Source organism: Gopherus flavomarginatus, chromosome 16, assembly GCF_025201925.1.
Source record: "Gopherus flavomarginatus isolate rGopFla2 chromosome 16, rGopFla2.mat.asm, whole genome shotgun sequence".
Taxonomy (NCBI): domain Eukaryota; kingdom Metazoa; phylum Chordata; order Testudines; family Testudinidae; genus Gopherus; species Gopherus flavomarginatus.
In genome coordinates this window covers 28,001,692-28,026,926 of record NC_066632.1, presented here as the reverse complement: position 1 = coordinate 28,026,926, position 25,235 = coordinate 28,001,692, and the positions used below count along the sequence as shown (strand labels likewise).

At 48.2% G+C, this 25,235-nt stretch overlaps 1 protein-coding gene across 4 annotated transcripts in view; it reads left to right on the top strand.

Moving 5' to 3' along the window:
* The window catches only part of ASIC1 (acid sensing ion channel subunit 1), a 179,077-nt gene that overhangs the window by 60,121 nt on the left and 93,721 nt on the right, over window positions 1-25,235 (top strand). For 3 of the 4 annotated variants that reach the window (XM_050925708.1, XM_050925707.1, XM_050925706.1), the window contains 3 exons: window positions 18,183-18,362; window positions 18,812-19,206; window positions 23,031-23,226. In XM_050925708.1, the coding sequence (XP_050781665.1) occupies window positions 18,842-19,206; window positions 23,031-23,226 (561 nt within the window). In that variant the 5' untranslated portion in view covers window positions 18,183-18,362; window positions 18,812-18,841. Of the gene's footprint in view, window positions 1-16,840; window positions 16,975-18,182; window positions 18,363-18,811; window positions 19,207-23,030; window positions 23,227-25,235 lie in introns of those variants that run through there. The other variant, XM_050925709.1, reaches the window with a different exon arrangement.

Genomic DNA, 25,235 nt, shown 5'->3' with positions numbered 1-25,235 from the left:
GCACCACTTTAACTAGATCAGTTTACTGGTTTAAAGGGGTGTAGAAGCTGTGTAGACCAGCTTTTAGCCACCGGACTCCAGTGAAGCCCAGGAGCTCTTGGATAAGCTCCCCAGGGCCTGGCTGTCAAGTCGTTCTTCCTTCCTCTCTCTTTCTCTTCTGTATGCTGTCAGGAAAGACCAACTGAAACCTCTTTCCATTTCTGTTGTGCGGAGCACTGGCAGCTGATGCAGGCAGATAGAATTATCTGTATCCACACGCTATGCTCTTTATATTGCAATCCCAGAGCCCCAACTCCCATCCCCTCCTCTGCCTGTTCTTAAGCTTTTCTATTTACAGTAACAAGTATAAAATATTTACACAAGCTATAAAGGGATTTCCAGCCCCTATTGAAGCGCTGATATTAAATAATAGTGTATAATAAAGCAATAACGGATGCATTAACCATTTGGACTGTGGCCTATCTCTACCCAAGCTTTTCTGCACTGGGATTAATAGGATAGGCATTTTTGACAGTTTCTGAGGTCTGGAATTCTGAGGATGAAACAAGCCCAGTTCTCCTATTTTTGACAATTTCCATGTATTGATTCCTTGGGGATTTCACATCCCCAGTTCCTCTTGATTTCAGTGAAAACGGGCCAGAAAAAGAACGCAAGGGTCAAACTCTCACAACTTCTGGAACATTGGGGCAATTTTAGTCTGAACATGGCCACTTGGGCCCACCTGTGACATTCTGCCCTCCCTTCTTGAAAACCTGTCCCAAAGGGAGCTCAGATTCAGGCACCAAGCCTCATAAGCTTCAGAGAAGTTGACTAATGTGGGCCAAGCTCTGGTGGTAGAAGGAGACAGTTGGGAACATGATGATTTCAGATATAGGGGAAGCCCAAAGCCACACAGTTAGGTCAGCACTCTGAATAGCCTCCAATTATGGGTCCAATCCAGGAGACAGTACTCTGCAGTGACATTCAGGTTTCCATTCTCATTCGCTCCCTCCCATCCTGTCTAGGTTGTTCAGCCCACTCTGGCTATCTGCAAAATAGGGATCTGACTCTGGAGTTCAGATTCCTTTAGAAATAAAGAGTGCTGGGGCTGGGGCTTTTAGCTGAATTTTGGGGACTAGCCAAACTCAAGATTTTGGCTGCTGACTCCATGTTGAACTTAAACTACCAAAATGTTGTCCCTAGACCACCCAACCAGCCAGCTCCCACTGCAGCCTTTGTTACTACCTCCATGTTCTGCACATGATTCTTTTAGATGCAGCCTGACAACTGAATTAATGCCTTAATGTTCCTCCCATCAAGAGCTTAATTTCCATCTGGTCTCCCTAGCGTGCAGAGCTCCTGATGGGGAATATTCAGATTCTAAAAGATTCTGCTCTGGAGAAGTGACTTGTTTGGGGATTTTTGCTGATTGGGCTCGGTGTGCAGCCAGAGCATTCCTTTCCTTATTAATATGGAGATCTAGGCGAGTGACAGAAGTTGCAGTCATTTGTTTGAATACAACACACATGTTCACTCTAGTACTAGCAACTCTTGTGTATTTTTCATGAACATTTGTATAAGGGAAGTCTTGTTGCACAAATACTCATATGAATACATATTTGCACGAGTATTCATGCTGCGAGTGTTTGTGTGGCCATCTTGAAAACTCTACATGAAATCATCCTGTCAGGGAGCAGAAATTATGTGCTATGACACAGGTGAGTGCCACCATTAGCAGGTGCAGGGCCTGCTGGGAAAGGGCTAAGGGGTACTGGCAGAAGTGGCGCCAGGGTTTCTGGCGCCCTAGACAGAATTCAGGGGGCAGCATTTTGTGCGCTCCCCATGGAGCGCGCGGGAGCTTCCAGTTCCACTCCCATCACGCCGCCAAAGAAGGACCCTCCGCCGAAATGCCGCAGGCGACAGCGGCAGTCATTGAGCTGCTCAATTGCCTGCTGCTGTTTTCCGCGGCACGTCGGCAGAAGGTCCTTCTTCGGCAGTGCGACGAGAGCGGAACCAGAAGCTCCCGTACACCCCTTGGGGAGTGCACAAATGCCGCCCCCCAAATCCTGGCATCCTAGGCAACCACCTAGGGTCGCCTAATGGAAGCGCTGGCCCTGGGTACCGATAAGTGCTGACTCGCTGAGGCAAATGACTCGTTACTGCACCTGAATGCCAAGGAGGTGGGAGGAGGCCGCTATGGAAAGAGGATCTAGAGTGTGGACTGAGCATTCCTGAGGGAGGAGCCTCACTTTTACCTGAAAAGATTGTAGGGAAATAGTGACATCTTGCTGAGGGCAGTCTGTGCCATGGGAAATGGTGGCAATTTTGAATAAGGTCAAAACTTCGTGAGTCTGAAAACAGAAATCAGAAAAATCATGTGAACCTTTTTTTTAAAAAAAAAACAACCAATAAATATTGCAAGACTTCCAAAATCTCAATGGTTAGCAGTAGTGCCGCTGTCAGCCCGAGCAGTCTCAGTTTCATAAGAATATTACAACTGATGTGGAAGAAACGCCCAAAGGGTGAATTGTGCAAGGAAGGCAATTTAATAGGTTAACAATGTCATGTGCCTTTACTTATGCTGATCACTTTACTTGTATATTACACTCCTTTTCTTCACCCTTCATCTGACTGTCTTTCTAGCTTGGACGGCCTTTGAGGAAGGGACTGTGTTTCCACTCGTGTCAGGGAAGTGCCCATCGCACTGTTAATCCTGCCACGTTCAAAATAATATATATAAGTTAAACATAACCACAAGGCCTTCCTTGCTTTTAAGGTACTGGCCTGGGATTCAAGTGATGTGCATTCAATTCCTGGCTGTCACACATTCCCTGTCTGACAAAATCACTGAAACTCTCTCTGCCTCGGTTTTTGTTACTAACTTGTCTAGCTAGTTTGTAAGCTCTTCAGAGCAGGTCTGTTTCTTTATGTATGTACAGCATGTAGCACAATGGGGCCTTGATTTGAGTTGGGGTAGATAGGTGCTACCGTAATACAAATAATAGTAAAAGTCAGCCCTGCAGCTAAGCAGATGCAGCTCCACTGACCTCCATGAATTTGACCTGTTATGTCTATGTAAACCTTGCTGATTCACTTTCACTAAGATATTGTTAAATAAAAAAAAACAACCTTATAGCTTTAATTACATGCTGTGGACCCCATTTAATATTTAGATAGAAAAGAAATACTTGAAAATCTAGGACTCGGTGGTTAGGCACTGTGGTCAGGGACTACTTTTTAAAAGATAATAGTTTAAAAGATAATAGATAATTTAAAAGTGTAAGTGCGCTTTGTATGAAGCTTGCCACTGCTCTCTATAACTGAGCTCATAACAAACACTCACACCTCTGCCAGAACCAGAAATTGCAAGAAATATGTCTCTGCCAATAGCCTCGTTAGTCTCAACAAGATGCATCAGCTCTGGCTTCCAGCAGATAATTCATAATGTTCTCATCCAGAAGTCCTGATAGCCAGACTCTTGCTCTAACCATTACAGCTACTGCCTCCCCTGTTCCAAGAGCAGCTATAACCTCTGTGGTAGATCCTTCTCTCCTTCCCCTTTCTCTGGGGGAGTGTGAATTGGAGGCGGGCAGCCAGGGTAGGTTGTATCCAAGGCTGGGTGGACATATTACCAGGTGTCTGCCACATGGGTAGGAAATCACAGTGCTAGTAGTATTCTTATATAACATTAGACTAATATCAAGAAGGACAGTTTCTTCATTGGAGTCAATACAGGTAAATGGTCTGGACTTCTGGTGTAAATGGTTGCCTTGGCTGCATTTCCTTTTTGTCCTTTCAGATTCATGAAGATCTATGATGCCGAGCAGCCTACGTGAAATGGTAGGAGGAGGTTTAACAAGGCCCCCTGCCTATCTTCAAATCCCTGAAATATGCAGTAGATGCACTTTTACCTCCCATAACACAAAGACTGTGCTGGAAACTGGCTTCTGAGTAGAAGCGCAAGTCACTGCATTGTGGGATAATATTGAGGGGACTAATGCTCCAGTGCATGTGTCCATCACGTGCATCATGTTGGGAAGAAACCACTGTAGGTGGCACCAATCATTTGACCAATGCATGCAGATCATCTGGATGGCTGTGAAACATAGTACAGATACTGCATGATGAAGGTGCCCATCCAGTGGTTTGTAAGTACAAACATGGTCTTAATCTCTGCCTCCCTCCTGCACCCTTGCACCTTCTGATTGTCTCCACTTGCTAACTGGATTTAATTGTTATTGGCTGGTTTAATTTTTTCTACTTGTCAGCTGTTTGACACAGAGGTGATTTTTGTACCAAGGCTGCTGCACCCACCTGCCTATTGAATAGAAAGCAGTAGCCCCATTAAACCGCTGACCTTTAGCCCTATTCAAGTACCTATTGCCTCTTGTCTGACAAGCAGCTGGGTATGCTGCAGGCAGGTGGTTAATCACAGCCCTTCAACTCTGCGTGGACCAAATGCGCTTGTCTCTGTTACCCAGAAATCCATGGAGCTGCTACTGCTGTGCAGTGGGAGGCAAGCAGACAATGTGATGCAACAAAAATCCAAATCTTCACCCTCATCCCCTTTTAGCTCGGCTGTCCCACTGCAACCCCAGTGAGATTTTAAAAGTGCCTTCAGCTGATTAAATGGTGGCGATGTTCTCCGAGTCCAGGAGGGCCGCTTTGTTACATTTACTGTGGAATTATGCAGCTGTCACAGCAATTGGCTTTGTAATCTGTAACCGATATCCAAGCCCATTACTGCAGTGAGAGAGAGTGTGTATCCCCAAGCAGCCCCTAGCTGGAGATGAAGGGGATGTGTCTAAAGCCCTAGTGAGGCCTATGTCAGTGCCTCATTTGCATACAACTTACTACTGCTACTCTGTGATGGTTATTTCCCTAAGATGGGAAGTGCATTTGGCCCCCGGAATGAGCTCCTTACAGCAATTTCAGACAAGCAATCTGTAATATTGGAGCTGATTGAAGCAATTTGCAATCCATTAGCAGGGAGCATCCTCAAATGAGACATTTTACATGTCACTCAGCCCTCGTGTGAGGGAGCCTGTTCTTTTCTGTTTTTAATCTGGAATTGATAGCACTACTTAAAATGCCAGTGGGGAGATGGAGCAGCTCTCCTCAAAGCAGGAGTGGAGGGTGTACATCTGAAAAAGGGGTGGCATGAATGGGAACCTGCACCCTAGAAAGATGGCATGAGGGGCTAAAGAATATGCATTGGAAAGCAGAGACATGGGGAGAGGAGCTTCCCAAAATGGGGCATGAATGGGTACAAAATTCACCCCCTCTCAAAATGGTGATAAGAGGGGCGTATCTCAAAAAAAAACTGTTGATGAAATACTATGGAGCATGCACCCAGAAGTGGTGGGATCAGAGCACATACCCGGGAGCACCAACTCCAAAGACAGACATAGTACAAGGGCGATCACCATCTTAGCCAGCTCTGCAGCACAAATACACCTGGGGTTCTGTGCATCATGCTGATACAGGGCATGTGCCATGTACTGTGAGGGTTACATGTTTGAAGCTATTTAAATGCTAAGTTCTCTCATTATCATGCGGCATCCAGAGCTTGCTGGGGCACTAGCAGGCCAGTTTCCAAACAGTGTGTGCATGTGCATGTGTACGCACATTGGGCCTGATCCAGGCTCATTCAGCGAACTGGAAAGACTCCCATTGGCTTCAGTCTGTGAATCAGGTAGCACATACACACACGTGTACCCTACAAGTGTGTGTGTGTATGGCTGAGTGTATACAGGCAGAACACTGTGTTAATCTTTGTATACAGATGTGTTGATCTGTGGTGTTTATCTGACCCTATGTTTACCAAGACTAAATTTCTGCATTGCATGCAATCTCTAAAGAGGTGAGAGTACATTGCAGTAACCATTCCCTTAGGTGTCCCACAATGGCTTTTGACAAGTCTCCCAGACCATGCTCCTGGAAGCTGGACTCTGGATTGTGTGATGTGTACTAGAGGATATTGCAGCTGAGTCAGTTTAGCAAAGTGCCAGTTCTGTAGCAGGGCAATGCCCCCAGCTGACCTTAACATAATTTGGCACAGCTAATGTGACCAGCATCTTGAATCTTTTGTACTTCAGCCTATCCAAAGCAACCAAGTTGGTCACAAACAAGTGAGATTTCTAGTGTAGATGTGGCCAGTATGGGCCATAGTCATCCCTGGTGTCACTCCTGTCACTTCCACAGTAGGGAGGGATGGACCCATGACCTAGCCAGACTTCAGGCTTTTGCTTCCTGACAACTACATGAGCGTGGGTGATTTCGCTTGTTTTCTGGCATCAAAAGCCATAACAGTCCCTGCATCTTAAGGGATAAAAGCCCAAACTTGACCAGACATTGCTGCCATTTGCAACCCCCATTGCTGCAAAGACTCTAAGTCTCCCAGCAGTGAACTGTGAGGACTCTGTTCTGAATAGCTGGCATTTAAGTGACCCTCTATCTTCGGCCTTGTGTGGCCACAGGGGTCACACAGTTTATGGGAATGCTTAAGAAAGTGTCTTAGATTGTTTGTTAGTGTGGAAAAACAGCCCTGTAAAAATGAGAGCTTTTACTAGCTTCTAAGGAATTACAGAGCTGCATTGCACAGCACCACCAAAGCACCTCTAGCGACTGCAGTACTTAATAGACCAATGTGAATTAAATTGCCTCAGATACGACAGATGGACTGTGGTTCCAGATAAAGAAGCAATTTGCAAGCAGGGGGCTGCCTAGTCTAAGGAAATAATGTTTTTTTTTAAAAGTGCATGGTTTATGTGCTGCTACGAAAAGTTGTTCCCTGAGACAGATGGTGGTTCACTCTGCCTAGTTGTTGCACTATCACACCACCATGACCCAGTGTTCTGTGACAGTGCAGCATGGATGTCTCCAGTGCAGCAATTTGCTGTGACAGAGCCACAGTAGCCCTGGAAGTATGTGGAATTGCTGTTAAGGCTTGCAGGGGAGTCCCCATCAAAACTGAGATGCAGCCATTAAAGCTAGGATATGTGGCTTCCCAAAGGGCTGAAGAGACAACTCTTAAGGCAGGAAGCCAAGTATTGGCTGAAAGTACGAAAGGGGCAGTGGGGATGGCTGATGGCTTGGGTGACAGGGTATGGAGCCTTTCAGCAATGGGACAACCAACTGAATCCAGCTCAGGCATACAGAAATAAGGGGACTGATTGTCCTCTCACACCAGTGTAACTTTAATGGAGCAACCCCTGATTCCCACTGGTGTGAGAGAGAAAGCCGGGCTGTAAAAGGTGTCATTGTCTGTTGCTTGTTTGGTGGCCTCACATATGGAACAAATTGGAGGATCGTAGGCCATTTGCAGGCAGTGGCATCCCTGGCACAATTGTTGTCCTTGCTAATCATCTCAGTAGGGAGGCAAAGGAGTCAGTGGGCCACAGAGGCTGATTGGGAGTCTGTGCATGACAGGGTAGAGGAGGCAGGGACCCTTTATCAAACGACCCACTCCTAACACAATAGACTTCTGCCAAACATCTAGCTCTTTTTAATTGATTATGCCTGGTATGGCACTATTGCCTAGTGATTTGAGCACTGCAGCAAGGGAGAACAGCCTGTATTTTCCTCATGTTCAGGAGGTGAGCAATATTGAATGCAGAGCAAAGGAGCATGGTGTTGCATCGTGTGGCCTGGATGCATCCCTACAATGTAGTACTGTACTATGCTGTTTGTGCTGCCACCTGCTGGCTGCCTGAAGTAACTTTGTTTTCTCATACAACTTAGGGAACTAATCAAGGATCTGACTCCGGTCTAAAGGGCTTCATTAGGAATTAAGGACATGCAGCTCCTTGCAGGATTGAGCACACAAAGGATAACTGAAAAACTCCAGGACCAGCAGTGGTGTGGGTAGTGCACTGAATCCCTAATGGCTGGACAATACAAGTGCCAGATGTAGGTGCAATATAATCATCTAGTTCAATGTTATGATGTAGCTCAACTGTTGTTCCTAGGGTCCTGCAATGCATGGAGACTCCAAACACAGGACCTGCAGAGATTGTATATGCAGCATGCCTAGCATGCAATGGGTGCATTGGTGAGGGGCACTAGGCACACACAACACAAAGGCTGTGCACAGGTATCTTCCTCTGTGCCGGCACTATGGAAACTCATTAGGGGAATCCTGCACTTTAACTTTGATCAGAGATCCCTCACTGGGCTGCTTAGCTTTGCAAAGTTGCCAAGGATGGAAGCACAGTTGGGTGTTCCTCTCCCTTGAAGTAGCTAAGTCTGCAGAGAGGTTCAGATGATTGGGTGGGGTTGGATGGAAGTATTGCTGCCCCAGCCTCTGCAATGGCATGGAAGCAGCACAGGTGAACTTGATGCTTTAGGCAGGGATGTAAAACCACAGCCACCAAGATTTGAGTTATATTCCCACCAGCCTCTCATTATCCTGTGGATAATCCCCTTTAATTTGGCTGATCACAAAGTGTTTTTGACAGAGTTGCATGGAGATTGAGGGGGAAGTGAGTGGCAAAATCATAAGGTTAGAAGGGTCCACAAAGGTCTTCTACTGTAACACATTGGCAAGATGCAGGATTTGTTGTGTTTAAATCATCCAAGACCGATAGCTATCCAGCCTTCTTTTGAAAACCTCCAATGAAGAAGCTTTCACAACCTGCTGAGGTGGTCCATTGTCCCACTGTTCTTACAGTTAGGAAGTTTTTTGTAAAATTTAATCTAAATCCCAGTTCCCCAGTTGGCTTGTTCTTGTTACATGGACAGCAGGCAAGTGACCCATGATCTGCTTTGTGCTCAGCTTGGGCCAGAGTCACTGAGCTGCAGACAGGGAGATTTGTGGCTACTGGGTGCATGACTCATGAGACCCAGAAGTGATGGGGTGGTGGCATGAGCAGAGCAAGTTCCAAATTACCCCAAGATGCCCATGAGGCAGGAACTGCAGGTGCCCAGATAATTTACATATCTGTGGATGGCACCAATCACCGCTGACAGTTTGTCATCTCCACTGAGTGGAAGCAACCCCCTCCTCTTTCTTTCTGTCACTTTCTCTTTAAATCTTCCACTCTTCCCTGTCATCTCTCTTCTGTTCAGGTTCTCTCTGTCTCTTCCTTTCCTCTGTCTCTATTACGTCTCACAGATCCCTCCTTGCAAGCCTGCTTTATCTCTCCTTGCATTTTCTCATCTCCTTTCTCTTCTTTCTGATTTTGTGGCTCTTGCTAGTGCTTTTTGTTCTTTTCCCTTTCCCTCTGTATCTTGATCATTCTTCTTTCTTCTTCTTACTCTTTCTTGTCCCCTTTGTCACTTCTTGTTCTCTGTTCTCCTTTCTCTCTTTAATTTTTCTCTCTGGCTCTTGACCCTAATGCATGCTGACTGCAGCTGAGTGAGCTAAACCTTCCCAGCGTGGGCAGTGCCCCTGCCAGTACTTCCTCCGGGAAAATATTTCCCTGGATGTTGGCATAGCATTTGGACAGCTGGCCTGTTCTGTCACCCCTCGGAAGAAGGATCCCTGTCCTTCCTCCTCAGGCCCACATCACATCCCAACCTCTTTGGAAATTGAAACCATCCTTTTTTTTTTTTTTAAGTGGTGAAAACTCTGGTGCTCTTTGTTTAAAAAGGAGATTGAAAGAAAACTCAACTCGTGTTTCTTCAGTCAGACTCAGCAGGTGCCCTTAGCTTCTGCTTAATGAAAGCAGAACATCTCATCCAGGGGAAAGTGGCACCTGAACACCAAGCCATTTTGCAAAGGCATGAAGTCAGGTGGGCACCCCTCTGCTTTGTTGACAGCCTAAATTTCACTGCTGGTTTGTAACCACCCTGGGTCCTCAGCAGGGCTTGAACCCTTTGCCTTCAGTGCTAAAAGCAGGGGGTGCTACCCCTACGCTGAAGGAGTGACTATTCGTGAAGCATTCCATATTTAACTACACCTCTACCCTGATACAACATGATCTGATATAACACAAATTTGGATATAACGCGGTAAAGCAGTGCTCGGGGGGGGAGGGGGGCTGTGCACTCTGGTGTATCAAAGCAAGTTCAATATAACACTTTCACCTATAATGCAGTAAGATTTTTTGGCTCCCAAGGACAGTGTTATATCGGGTAGAGATGTATTTGCAGTAGTAGGTTCTTACATTCTTATGGGGAACACACTGGACCATTATGTTACTCTTGGATAAGCATGAGCCTACTACAGCCCCCTTGGCCTTCGATACACTAGACTGGGAAATTTATCCAAAAAAACAGTTCTGGGAGAGCAAGTGCAGGCAGGTCACCAGTGTTTACAGCCCCATGTTGTGCCTATCTGCTCTGCATTAGCACCTGCTACCAGTGATGAGCTGCCAAAATCTTAGGAACCGGTTCCCTACCGGGTCTTCAGCGGCATGGCTCTGGCGGGTGAAGGACCCACCACCGAAGACCTGGTAGGGAGCCACCCAGTGAGTACACCTCCCACCCATGTCCTGCCCCCAACTGCCCCCCTCAGAAACCGCAACCCATAACCCCCCCACTCCTTGTCCCCTGACCACTCCTCCCCGAAACCCCCAACCCTAATTGCCCCCCAAGGACTCCACTCCCTGCTCAACTCGCCCTGCTCCCTGTCCCCTGACTGCCCTGACCCCATCCACCAACACCCCGACAGACCCCCAGAACCCAACCCTCCGCTTCCCCATCCCCTGACTGCCCCCCAAGAGCCTCTGCCCCATCCAACCCCCACCCTGCTCCTTGTCCCTGTCCCTGCTTTATCCATCCGCCCCAACCCCGGCCTCTTACTCCCACCGGAGCTGGGCACCAGAGTCGGAGCCTGGCTGGGGCCGGAGCCGTGCCACGTGGCCAGAGTCGGGGCCTGGGCCGGAGCTGTGCCGCGTGGCTGCAGTCGGGACCCGGCCCAAGTCAGAGCCGCGTGGCCAGAGTAGGGCCTGGGGCCCGGCCTGGAGCCAGAGTCGGGGCCTGGGCCAGGAGCTGTGCCACATGGCCAGAGTTGGGCTGCGCGGCGCCTGGAGCCCTCCTCGCGCCCCATCCCCACCCCAGTTCACCTGCAGGAAGCCCTGGTTCCCACGAATCAGCTGATTTGCGGGAAACGGGAGGGAGAGGAGAAGCCGGGGGAGCATCAGGGGAGGAGGTGGAGCGAGGTGAGCTGGGGCTAGGGGCAGGGCAGGGAGCTGCCATAGATTTTGTTAAATTTAAAAGCCTTTTTAGAACCAGGACAACAGGTTCTAAAAGGGCTTCTAAATTTAACAACCGGTTCCCGTGAACCTGTGGGAACCGGCTCCAACTCACCACTGCCTGCTACTACTCTCACTGGCGGAGTGGCCTTGGGGTAGTAAACCTATGAGAGAATTCCTGGGAGGAAGACTTCTTTCAATATCTCTGTAGCAGCTCCCTCACAGGGCCTCTCTTGACTTCTGTAGGTCCCGCAGTTCAGGAATGGAAGAGGCTTCCCAGCATGAGTGGAACCAGTCCAGGGCTCAGCCTGGGTTCCCGGATCCCACTTCACTTGCTCTCTGTCTAGAACAGTGGTTACTGAAATTAGACGAAGGTTTCTAACCATTAGAGGAGTGAAGTTCTGGAACAGCCTTCCAAGGGAAGTAGTGAGGGCAAAAGACATATCTGGCTTTACGACTAAGCTTGATAAGTTTATGGAGGGGATGGTATGATGGGATAGCCTAATTCTGGAAATTAATTTGGCAACTGATCTTTGATTATCAGCAGGTAAGTATGCCCAGTGGTCTGTGATGGGATGTTAGATGGGATGGGATCTGAGTTACTACAGATAATTCTTTCTTGGGTGCTGGCTGGTGGGTCTTGCCCACATGCTCAGGGTTTCACTGATCGTCATATTTGGGGTCGGGAAGGAATTTTCCTCCAGGGCAGATTGGCACAGGCCCTGGAGATTTTTCGCCTTCCTCTGCAGCATGGGGCACGGGTCACTTGCTGGAGGATTCTCTACAGCTTGAGGTCTTCAAACCACAATTTGAGGACTTCAGTAACTCAGACATAGGTTAGAGGTTTGTTATTGAAGTAGATGGGTGAGATTCTGTGGTCTGCATTGTGCAGGAGGTCAGACTAGATGATCATAATGGTCCCTTCTGACCTTAAAGTCTACGAGTCTATCTCTTGAGAGAGATTTTTGCCCACAAGCATGTTGGCAATATTTCAACACAGATGTCTCCTCTTTCCAGTCTGTGTCCTGGGAGCTGGGTTGCAACAGAGGGGAGGCATCTCTGTTCCTGTGTTTTCCTCATTTGAACAGTTGCTCATTATTTAGGACTATGACAACAACCCTTGGCAATCCAAATTTATATTAAGTACATTTGCTGGAAATGTTTATACTTTTGTTTTGGATAGACTAGATTGTCAGCTGAGTAGGGGAATGAGGAATGGGATTGCATCAGAATGTGAGCTTGTTAAAAGAATGAGGAATGGGGCAAAGGGCTAGATCAGGGAGCAGGCAGCTCGTTGGGGGAGTGGTCATAGTAAGGACATATCTAGGGCCTCAGTTTCTAGAGTCATATTATAATATTAGCATCTCAGGTTTTTTCGTTTTTAAATTGTTTCTATCCCTCACTGTTGAAGACATGATTGAGCATAGAGGATGGAGCAGTGTCTGCCTGAGTCTTCAGACAGCATGACACAGTCACTCCAAAAAGTGTGTACTGGCTGGGTCACAGAGGAGTTCTTGTGGGGGCAGAAAGCTTTTGTATGAATGGTCCTTGGTACTACTCCTGCAAGCAGGATAGCGCCATGGTGTGGGAGCAGGGGCAGACAACCAAGTCTCCTTATGTGGGGCTTGCCTTAATCTGGTGCTGCTGGGGAGCAATTGCTGGAGAGCATTTAGGAATAGTTAAGAGTGAGCATCCAGCTGTGGTACAGGATAAGAATATGGCAGGCAACTTAGATTGTGCACCTGCAAAATTGTTTAGGAGGATTCTTTAGCGTGGAGTGGTGTAATATGAGCACCTGAAAAGCTCTTTAGAGTGAGGTCCAGGAAAATGGTTTAGGTTGAGCACCTGGAGATAAGTGTACTGTGACTCTCAGGGAGAACTTTTGCATGAGCACTCCAGGAGGAGCACTTCGTGTTGTCCCCCAGAGCGTTCAGACACGAGCTGTTTTGGGTAAGCACCTGGGGAATGGTGTGAGATGAGCGCTGAGAGGATTTATTTTTAGGGTGAGTACCTGGGGAGAAATTTGGAGTGAACTGAGGGGATTGTTTAGGATCTGCACTTGAGGAGCTCTTCAGAGTGAATAACTGTGAAGCAAGGTCATGTTAGGGCATAGTCACAGTGAGCATGTGCACAGGGAGCATGTGCATGGCTCCTTGAATCAAGTGATGGTGACACAATCTAAGCATTCCTTTCAAAAAATCTGTTTCTAGCCTTCATAGTTGGGAGGGTAACCTTGCAAATGTGACTTGAGTGTAACTGATGCAGTAACATCTCGAGTCTGCAGAGAGCCTGAGACAACAGCTCACACCCACTGCTTTGCAGCACCCCTGCTGACACCATCCCAGCAAAGGCTTTGGGGAGGGAGGGCACCTCACTGCCATGGGACACTGGTGGGAGGGATCACCCCAGCCCACACAGAGTGTTCCGCTAGGATGCGGGTGGTGGTCTGAGACCTCCCTCTTCTGTGACAAATTTCAGCCCACATAAAGGTGGGAAGTGGTGTTCTAGGGGGAGGCCTTAGCCTGCCCACAGCAGAATTGTGCTGGGCCCCAGAAGACTCCTCATGTCTTTGGAGTCTTGTCTCAGGATAGCTGGTCCCTATGGATAGACTAGGCCCAGCTCCCCTGGAGCAGAACGAGTGAATCCAATGCAGCCAATTCAAGAGGGCCCAGGCTACACCTCTGTAGGAGGGCACGAAGAGGAGGAATTGTTTGGGACAGGCTGTGCCTGTGCTGGAAAGGCTCCAGCATAGTGGAGCTAATGTCTGTGGTTAGTCCTCTGAGGCAAGGGAGAGAGACAGCTCTGAGGTTGCTGTCCCAGAGAGGGAGCAGAGCTGGTCAGAACTAGGAAGCTGCCAGAGGCTCTTAAGAGGGGTGGAACTGAAACCTGAAAGTAAGGACTGAGTTAAAGGTCTGGTTTTCTGTTTGTTCACTGACTTCTATTGAGGGAGAAATCTCCTTGAAAGAGCCTGGATGTGATAGTGTCTATTTTGAAGTCAGGGAGAAGCTCTGCCTGGTGACAGACCTCTGCCTCTCCCATCAAAGGCAGAATAGGGCCAGAGCTCAGAGGTGAGATCATGTGGGTCCCCACTCAAGCCCTGAATTGCCTAAATGGCCAGAGAGGCGAGTGGGGAATGGAACCAAAGGTCAGAGCCAGGGGAGTTGTCTCAATCTGCCCTACTGTTGGGTGAAGGCATTTGAACTATATGCCCGTGGAAGTCTCGCTCATTAGCTCGCACATTTTTAGCCAGAAGCCTTCACCCTTTCCTCAGTACACCCCTCCCCACCTGCTCGTGCGCACGCACACACACTTCCTAAGAACAGTGCTAAGAGCCCTAATCACCGTTTGGCACATTAACACCTTTTCTTGATTACTCCTTTCCTGTTAATTGGATCCGTTCTGCATGCCTGCGAGTCTGAAGAGAATTCTGGTTAGTTCCATTCTAGGTAGGTTTCCTATACTGTGCTCATCACTGTAGTATCTGATGCCTTCCAGTAGTGCATTAGGCTTTCATGTGTAGTTTGTTCTCTCATTCTCTTCCCAGAGGAAGAAGCATGTGCAGTGGAGTCTCTCTTGTTTTGGCAGTGCATGGCTTCCTTTAAAAATATAAATACACCTGTTGCTATGTGTTTGTATTAGAGAAGGCCGGGTCAAAGAAATGTGCCTTGCACTTGGAGCGGAAGGTGGTGAGGTTTGGGATAATTTGTAGTTCTTGGGGAAGTTCATCCCATAGTCTCGGACCATCCCCAGAGAAGGTTGTGTCTCCTGCACAGACAGAATAATTAATCTTATTAATGAGAGCCCTGCTTAGCTAGAGTAGTGTAGTTGTTGATCCCAGTCTTCATCCTGGAGCTTTAGATGATCTTTTAATTATCTTGGGCCCAGGCCATGAAGCATTTTAAAGACCAGGCCTGATATCTTAAGGCAGCAGATCAGGGGGAAGGTGGAGGCCCAAGTAGAGCTGCTCCCTTCTGCTGGGAGTGGAGGAGGAAGGCCTAGGCTTCTCCATACCTTTCTCTGCTGTTCTTCTTAGGGATTGCATTCTCCTCAGAAGGGAGATGCCCTTCTGGAAGGATGCTCCCCCTCCCACCTGCCCCTGAGCAAGGGTATGAATTCCCCAGATAGAGAGAGATCCTTGCAGCTCCACTTCCCTGGGAAAAGCCACAACTGTCCTCCTCCCTATGTAAGGAAATGCAGTGTGAAGCCATCTCATGTCACTAAGGTCCCACTTATTGTGTGTGTGAGGTCTGTAGGATAGTCAGAGGCTGGTCAGGCTGATGGAAGGACCCATGGCTACCTAACACTCCCAAAGTTTAGCAGTCATCATTGCAGCCCCTGGAGGTTCATGGCAGCAGTGGGGAGAGAATGTGGGTCCTCTTGCTCCAGAACCAGAGGCACTGACCAATTGATATGAAGAAGATTCTCTGTTAGTTGCTAATGTAGGGCCTGTGCCATATAGATGGGCAGTTCAGAATCCACCCAAAAGAGGAAAAGGGCACATAGGCATTGCATGCACACTCAGATATCTGAAACAATACATGCCCAAGTTCTTCAGCTTATATTCCTTACAACCATTGGTGAATTTATTGTCAGTAAAAATACAGCAGAGGATGACTTGTTTGTAAAAATAAACGACAGTAAAACAAGAAAGAGAGTAGAGGAGAAAAAATTTTATCCTGGTGGTGTGTTCTCCTCTAAATTTTCATCAGAAAACTTAATATAGAGACCGCTGTCAGCATGTAACTGTCATCTCTCCTGCATAAGTAATGTGCTCCGTGTGCAAAATGGAGCAGGGGAAGGTAAAGGCATGGATGGTGCCATGTGTACACATGCCTCTGGTGAAGTAGGTATTCACCCACGAAAGCTCATGCTCCAAAACGTCTGTTAGTCTATAAGGAGCCACAGGATTCTTTGCTGCTTTTACATCTATAAACAGTTACACCACCTTCCACCAGAAACATAAAAGAATGGTTTGAAACCTTAAATGTCCAGATTATGGGCTAAATCTTCAGCTAGTGTAAATTAGTGTAGCCCCCTTGACCTCAATGGACCAGTGCTGATTTACACCAGCCAAGGATATGGCCCAGAAGAATATGATTTTTCTTGAAAGCTTGTGACTTTTGCACTGATGAAAGGTTCCTGATTTACAACCCTGGAGACTGAATCCTCTGTGGACACTGCAGCTGCCTGGGAATCGCCAGGGCAAGCTTTCCCTGCCAGTGTGCCCCAGGGATTAGACAAAGAGGTCACCTCTGAGTATCAGGGGAGATCTGTCTCTAAGGCCCATTTAGCCCCTGGTATCTCCACTGAAGCTGCAACCCAGGGGATGCTAGTTAGTGCCTCTTTGTGTTGAGTACTGGACAAACACAAACACAGTGTGGTCCCTGCCCTGAAGAACTTACAGTCTAAAGAAGACAGGAGGGATGTGAAGGGTAGGGAGGAGGGAGACAGTTTCAATATTGGTACATCTCAGCCATATCCAGTTGCCTCTCAGCCCATCAGCTACTAGCTGGTGAGTTCTGTATAGGCATCATGGAAGATGATGGTCTTGAGGGGTGATTTGAAAGAGGATGGAGAGCACTGCTCCTGGTTCTCTTTGAAGGATGTGGGAATTGAGATGAGCGCTAGAACTAGGAAAGCCCTGTTAAGCCCTCCTTCCTATTCATTATCCCCTTGCATCTGACTGTTCCCTATTTGGGTCATCCTGTTATGACAGCCCTGATTCTGGGAAGGAGTGGGAGAGAGAGAACCAGCTGGGGTTAATCCAAGGTTCCCAGAGTGAAAAGGAATCATCTCCTCTGCCATGTTGGTCTCATTACTACCTGCTCGCCAATGGCCTGTTTGTCCAAGATTCAGGGTGAATCTTCTTTTTGTGACTATTTTGCAATGCTCTGCAAACTATAGAAAAATGGGCCCGGGCCAGAGGGTGGGGAAAAAGAGGAATTGCTTGACTGGGAAATGATTGAACTTGTAGAGCTAGGAAGAAAGAGTGTTTGAGACTCCATGCCCTTTTCCTTTTAAAGCTGTAAGTGCAATGTGCATATTTATTCTGATTTGATAGTATTTTACACCCACTTTGCACTGGAGTAAATGGTGTGCAGGGGATAGAGAATCAGGCCCAAAGAGTTTCGGAGGATAGAAATAAATCACTGAGATTCACCATTGTCCTGCCAGCCTCGGGGAGAGAGAGGGACTTAGACAAGTGGCTATTCAGCTCCTCCTTATTCTAGCCTCACTGATCCATCACAAAGACTGAACAGAGGCAAAAGCATAGAGACTGCTCTGGTCACAGCAATGCTGCTGTTACAGACCAGGCTCTGCCACTGAGTTTGGAATGAATTGGTAACATTGTGATTGAGAATCCTAGGAGGGACAGTATGGCAAATTAAATCAGCGGATTCATGCCTCAGCCAATGCAGGATTGTTCCCTGACCAGGACATGGTGTGATTGTGGCAGGCAGTAGCATCAGCTGAGAGAGGAGCAGAGCATTGATTAAGAGAGCAAGGGGGGATGGGAGAGTGTCTTACACACACATTATCCACATGCACACAGCATCAGCATCAACGGCTTCTGCCAGCCAGTACAGCACAGCCAGACTGCAATCACTGCCTCAGTACCTCCAGAGCTGCTCTCCTCCTCCTCCTCCTCCTCTCCCCTGGTCTGTCTTTCTCTCCCTCGCTCACTCTCACTGAGCTCCCCATCAGCCCCTGCAGGACCCATCCTCTCGCCATTTGGGCCCCACCAGCACGGAGACAATGAATTCATGTGGATTATGCATCTGAAGGAATAAAAAGCTTCTGAATAGCCACAAGGGGAGATATCCATGTGTTTGGCAGGGATACAGACGCCTGCTCGCTTGCTCGCTCTCTTTCTCAATCGCTCTTCTCTCCCTTCAGCTGCCTCCTTTCCAGCTATGATCTCCTTTGATTTCCCTGAGCAGCTGCAGTGAACAGGCTCCTTGGTGCAGCCCAGATTCCACAGGATCGCACCTTCCCTCCTAAGATACCTGAGGAGTTAGGATTATTTTTAGTTCTCTTCCTCTTTTTCTGGTTTTCCTCCACCAGCCAGTCTCTGTGACTCTCACATCCTTCCGTGCATGCGTCTCCCTCGCTCCCTTCTTCTCATCCAGACAGCGAGAGGTGGAGGGAGGTCCACCCTAGTGCAAGGACCTGTCTTCTTTGCTGCTGGGACCAGCCTTCCAGGAGCAGTGTGGACCCAGCCCTGGACACTGACCCTGCCTTCAGGTTTGGATTCTTGTTTCTTTGGTCTGTTTCTTGACATGCTAGAGCTCTGTGTGTGTGTGGTGGGAGGAGGTGGAGGAAAAGGGGAGGATCTGATAAGCCTGTGAAAGAGTTGTTTGGGGGAGAATGGTAACTAGGTTTGGTGTATGGACATCACAGTGACAGAGACAGGGTGAGAGGGATGTAGAAATACAAGGGACTGTGTTCAAAAACCCAGTGCATGGGATGGAATGCCTCAGAGGCAGCTGGGAGCATCCTCCCAGGATTCCCGTCATTTGCTCCATTTTCTGGGATGTTGAGTCCACTGGGAATGCACCTTTCATTACTGCCTCTCCCACTATGGCATCTTTGCTGTCCCTGCTGAGGTCCTTAGCCTGGGAGCAGCAACAGCATCTAGGCTGGCCTGTCCATGTGTCCATGCTGGGAGTAATGGGCTCCTCTGTTCTTCATAGAGTGGCCCGCTCTGTATCTCAGCCCTGACTATGATGGACCTGAAAGTGGACGAGGAGGAGGTGGAGAATGGCCATCCAGTCAGTATCCAGGCCTTTGCCAGTAGCTCCACTCTGCATGGCCTGTCCCACATCATCTCCTATGAGAGGTTCTCCTTCAAGCGCATCATCTGGACTCTCTGCTTCCTGGGCTCTATAGCCCTGTTGGCCTATGTCTGCACGGAGAGGATCCAATACTACTTCCTCTACCCTCATGTCACCAAGCTGGATGAAGTGGCCACAACCAGGTTGACCTTCCCTGCTGTCACTTTCTGCAACCTCAATGAATTCCGCTTCAGCCGTGTAACAAAGAATGACCTGTACCATGCGGGGGAGCTCCTCGCTCTGCTCAATAACAGGTGGGTCCAGGGAAGCCAAGCCCTGAGGGTGCTGCATGAGCTCAGCACTGATGATCTAGATGGGACAGTACAGCACCATGCGTCTGAATGTGCTGACATCTTTGTGCACACAACCAACAGGGCATTGTGTGCGCATCTGCACCTAGGTGTTTGACAGACACGATACTCTGGCACTAGAGATACGTCCGTGCACCTGCATAAGCTACATATGGCTCCATGTATCATGTGGACCTGCACACACTGCATGTGCACATCCCTGCATACATTCATGGAGATATGACGCTCCAGTATTCAGGCCTAATTTAAATATTCAGGCCTAATTTAGTCCCATACGCTACATCTAAAGCAGTTCCCTCTGCAGTGCATGCCTGTCTGCTCCTGAATGCCCAAGATAACATCCATATCCTGATCACATTCATGCCCACCCCACCACTGGTACTTGGGAAAATGACACTTTCCCATGGGGAAAAAAGAACTGCTACCTGTGTAAGTGGCTGGGGAGGGGACGTGGGCACACCAGCGTGGGCAGCCTCAGCAGCCCTGTGCTATGACTGCTATAATAGAGACTCCTTTTGTGTGTATGCAAGTGAAAGATGAGATGATGGGTGAGTACAGCCTTGGCATGGATGGGCACAACTCCAATGAAGTCAACAGGCACAGCTGAATTTGGCCTGGGGTCCTCCTGGTATCTGCCAACAAAGGAAAAGACTGAGAACAGGGGCCCAAAGTGATCCCGTTAACACACTGCTCCTCAGGATGAGGCTCAGATGCTAGAGCTACCCTGGGTGCTTGGCTGGTAGACCTGGTGGGTATGTTGGGGAGGGTGTGGCATGGATTGCTTTCCTGCACCCTACACCTCACATCGATGGTCAGTTGCAGGAAAGCAAAACAGCTCTGCACATATTGGCAAGTCTTTGTCCACAGGATGAGTGGCATGTGCAGGCAGATCCAAGGTACCACAAGGAGATGGCAGGAGAGATGGCAATAGTGTTTCTATCTATACTTTAGGGAGATGTAAACTCCCTTGGCCAGCTGGGGATGGGACAGTGAGGAAGTGGCCATGATATAATGCGTAGACGCCCACACTGTGTAGGAAAGAACTCCCATAGATGCTTCTGCCAAACATTAGTATGGGACCCAAGAGCTTTTATGTACTTTTCCCATATTAAAATTCAGTCCATGCGCCAGTAGATTTTCCCCATGTTGGTACAGAGCCCATGGGTCACTATCAATTCTTCCCATAATGCATTTGCTTTCCACTTACAGGCTTGTCAGTGTTATCCAGCCTCTGTGCCATGTTGGTGGCAGCTCCCTGCCCAGTCCCCAGCCTTTGTCAGTGACAATTCTTGGCCATTCTAAACTGGCAGCAGCCCCTGCTCTTTGAATGATCTGGCTGCTGTTGTAACTGCTCTCTGTAATATGCCTGAGAGTATGAAAACTAATGATCCTTGTGCACATGTCACTGCAGAATGTGACAGGCACTGGGGTGTGTGTGTGTGCACACGGGTACAGCATTGCCTTCTGTTGGATAGAATCAGAACTGCTCAGGTGTGTGTCCTAGGCTCTGTACTGCTAAGAGCTGATATCACGGGCCTTTGCTTTTGGAGTAATACCCTGGCTGTTGCTGTGAAGATCCTTGTGGCCACTGTGTGCAGCATAGGCACAAACATGAAACCCTAAGAGCTTGTCTGCATGGTGTGACAAAGTGCTCTACAGGGGTGTGATTTGTAGAGCACTGCAATGTGTTGTGCTCCAACTGCTCTGTGTAGACCTTACTAGCGCACTCTGAAAGGTTCATGTTAGTGTGCCAGTAAGATCTACATGGGGCAGTTAGAGTACAACGTTAGAGCTCTCTCCAAACAGTACCTCTGTAGAGCACTTTGCTGCACTGTGTAGACAAGCCCAAAGTGGCTGCATATTTGATCCGATCTGTTGTGTGAATCCTCAGTCAGTGTTCAAGCATATCCTAGTACGTGCAAATAAATGCCCCATCCTCAGGGCTGGCTCCAGCTCTTTTGCCGCCCCAAGTGATGAAGTGGAAAAAAAATAAAAAGATAAAGCCAACCTGTGGCACTTGGGCGGCAGCTCAATCATGCCATTCCATTTCGCAGCAGCAATTCAGCGGCAGTCCTTCACTCCCTCTCTTCCTCTTTGGCGACACTTCAGCAGCAGCTTAAAGAGGAACAGAGAGACTGAGGGACCCGCCGCCAAATTGCTGCCGAAGACCTGGACGTGCCACCTCTTTCAATTGGCTGCCCCAAGCACCTGCTTCCTTTGCTGGTGCCTGGAGCTGGCCCTGCCCATCCTGCTCCCACTAAAGTCAACAGGGAAACTCACGCTGACATAAAAATGCGAGCAGGATCTGGACCCAAGGCAACAGAGGAAAGACATTTTCATCTACTGAATAAAAGAAAGGCTGTGCGATTAGGATGAGTACGTGAATAAGTTATAAGAGGGGAAGGAAGGGGGCATGGAGACACACACAGGCTGCACCTTAAAGTAGGTTGGCAAAACCTGTTTTGCCTGCAGCTTTATCAGCACCTCTTTCCAGCCTGTCAGATCGCACAAACTAAGCCAGGTTGGACTGGCTCACTCTAGAACTGCAGGGAGAGGTGCTAGTGATTCAGTAGAGGGCCGCCTTCCCAGTTAGTATTGAGCTGGTGCCCCAGTATAGTCTTTAGAAGGATGTTGTGCTGTCTTGCTCAGATTACATGAAAAGATCCCATGCTAGTGGTTGTCAGAGCTGTGGTTAAACCTGTGCCCTGGGCATTTATGTTTCTGATAGTTACGTTCGGCATCCCTAACTCTTTCTCCACAACCCCCCTTCTCAGTCAGCTGTAGTTTTCTTCCTCATTTCCTGTCCTAGTCTTTTGTTTAGCAAGGCTGTTGTTAGGCAGCTGTCACGCTGCCCCAAAGGTGCAACATGAGAACATAAAAATGGCCATGCTGGGTCAGATCAGTGGTCCGTCTAGCCCAGTGTCATGGCTTCCTATGACAATGCAGATTGGCTGCGTATCAGTGGTGAATGATTGACCCCTGCTTATCCTTGTTCATCATCATCATCGTGTTTCTATTCCATCCCAGCACCCATGCTGCCAGCATCCCAGCATCTTCAGCTATCACCAGCACCCACCATCCCCTCCTCACAGGCACCTACCAGAGCTGGCACGTCTTGTGCAGCTCCATGGCCTGCCAAAAGGGACCTCTGTGATCATCTAGTCTCGCCTCACCTCTTTTAGAAAACATCCAGACCTGATTTAAACACTGCCAGTGATGGACAATCCACTATAGCACTTGGTAAGCCCTTCCCATGGCTGATCATCCTACTTGGGGCAAGGTGTGTTGTCATTTGCTGAAATTTATGGTTCTATGGAAATTATTTGCAAATATGCAATTTGTGTGATTAAATAATGTTCTTAAAAGGTCACGCATGGAGCAGCACAAAACTTGGCATTTGTGCCTAGGCCCTGTGCTATATTGTAGCCCAGGGGACAGAGTCATATTTCAGTGCTGAAGGTTCCCAGGTGCTGTGTTGCTCTACAGCAGAGGGGACACAGTCTTGTGTCAGTACTGGAGGTGCCTGGATGCTCTACATTGGTGCTGTAAAACAAGGTTACATTCTATCCTTCAATTATAGACATCCCACGTAAGTTAGTGGGCCAGCTCTGCTATCAATGACATTGGTGTCAATGTGGAAATAACTCATTTGAAGTAATCGGTGACATTAAGAGCAGAGATTAGCTTGGTGGGAGTTGCACCTGTATATGCGAGGGCAGGACTCTCTCCAACAAGAATTAAGAAGTCTCTCTGCCCTGTTTCCCCAGGTATGAGATCCCAGACACCCAGATGGCCGATGAGAAGCAGCTGGAGATCCTACAAGAAAAGGCCAACTTCCGAAACTTCAAGCCAAAGCCCTTCAACATGCTAGAGTTTTATGATCGGGCTGGCCATGATATCCGGGAGATGCTGCTGTCCTGCTTCTTCCGTGGAGCGGAATGCAACCCAGAGGACTTCAAAGTGGTAAATGCTGTGGGCTTCCTCTACTCCTAATCCTTTGGAATAATGCTGTGCCTAGAGCAATCTGGATCATGCCACTGCTTTACTAATCTAGATTTGTATCCTGAGATGAGGATGTCTTGTGAATTTACACCATGTGTAGGATCTGTGGCTGGCATTGCTCTGAGCACAACAGGAACTGATGTGGGACATTATGGGGATGTCCCATGGTCGGTGCTGCTCATGGGCACCCTCTGTAAACATTACTTTGACTCTCTGTGGTGAACCTTTCTGTGGCCACTTTCTAGAATGGGAATTACTGTGGATATGGTATAGTCTTGTGTCCAGGGTGGATATGTCTGTGATGGTGACATGCTGGAGGGGGGACTTGAAAAAGACACAGAGAGAATGTTTCTGTCAGTGCCTATGCAGACTCTCTTATGTCTCTGAATAGCACATCCTTTGCCTTTGACAAGAACTGGCTTGCACCAAATAGCAGGTATTTCAAAAGGAGGGGGGACTTTTCAAGAGAGGATATACTTGGATCTGCATCCATCCACGCTCTTTGTGGACATTGGGTAGCCTTTGCCAGATATTTCTGTGGCATTTGTGTAGATATTTCTGTAATTGAACAGGGAATGTGATTCAGAGGGGTTGAGGTAGGCACGCCATAATCATGTACATATATGTCATGGCAAATTTTCCAGCCCTTAGTGGGCAGGTCCTGGAAGTGGGCAAATCCTGGTGGTAACTGATGGCTCAAGTGATACTGAGCAAAGTGGGTATGCCGTGCTGCAGGAGCCAGATTGGTTGGTACAGAGACTGCAATGATTCTGGAGTGGTAAGGTGTGCATGTGGTGGGGGGCTCTCATTCAGCAGAATGATATGTCAAAGAATCATAGAAATGTAGGGTTGGAAGGGACCACAAGAGGTCATCTGGTTCATCCCCCTGCACTGAGACCAGACCAAGGATGCCTAGACCATCCCTGTCAAGTGATTGTCTAACCTGTCCTTGAAACCTCCAGTGATGGGGATCATGTCAACTACAGATGTGGCAGGAACCATTGGTAGTATGAGGAGGGAAATTATGTGAAGCCAACTTGGATCTCCCAGGTTTCTGTGTGTTTGAATTGCCATGCCCAAGAAAGGAGGGAGCTGCCAGCTATATATATGATATTTGCCTGCCTGTAGCCACATCCCTCTCTCTCTGCCACTCCATCTTCTAAAATGTGAAGCAGTGAAATAGTTAATACTGACATTATTAAAGACCCATCATTAGGGTTTAGCGCTAACAACTCAGTGAAATTAACGGGGAACCAGCACACTCTTTCAGGCTCTGTCCAGACCTAGGTTACACTTGGGTCACATTTGGGATATTTTCTCAGGGCCGCCCAGGGCGGGGGACGGGCAAGTGGGGCAATTTGCCCTTGGTCCCGCAAGCCCTGGCCTGACAGTGGTCCAGGTCTTCGGCGGCATTTCGGCGGTGGGGGGCCCTTCAGTGCTGCCGAAGACGCGGATCAACTAAAGGCCCGCCCCCCCGCCACCAAACTGCAGCCGAAGACCCAGACCAAATGCCAGGAGAGACTGTCTGTTGAAGACTTCCCAAGATAAATGTCACATCTTTTGGATGTCCATCCAAACTGAATGGAGGCTCCTAGGGTTTACTTGCTGCTCAACCACTGCCTGGCTGAGGAACTTAGCAGCAGATGGTGAGGAACTGAGAACTTAACACAGCCCCTGGTCTGGGGAAGGTCTTAGAGCCAACAGGCAGCAGAATTGAAAGGCCTCTGTCTCAGAAGTCAAGTGCTGGGGGCTAGTGCCAGCTCTATGGGACCTGATAGTGCTCCTTGCTCTGAGTGACAAATTTCAGATCATGCCTGGTTCTCTGTACTCTTTATATTTAATCTCTCTCTCAATCTGTGTGTCTCTCTCCTGCTCTATCTTTTTTTATCTCTCTCTCCATTTATCAGTTTTTCTTTAGTCTAGATTCTTTCTCTCTAGCACTACATTTTAGAATTCTGGTTGCCAGTACA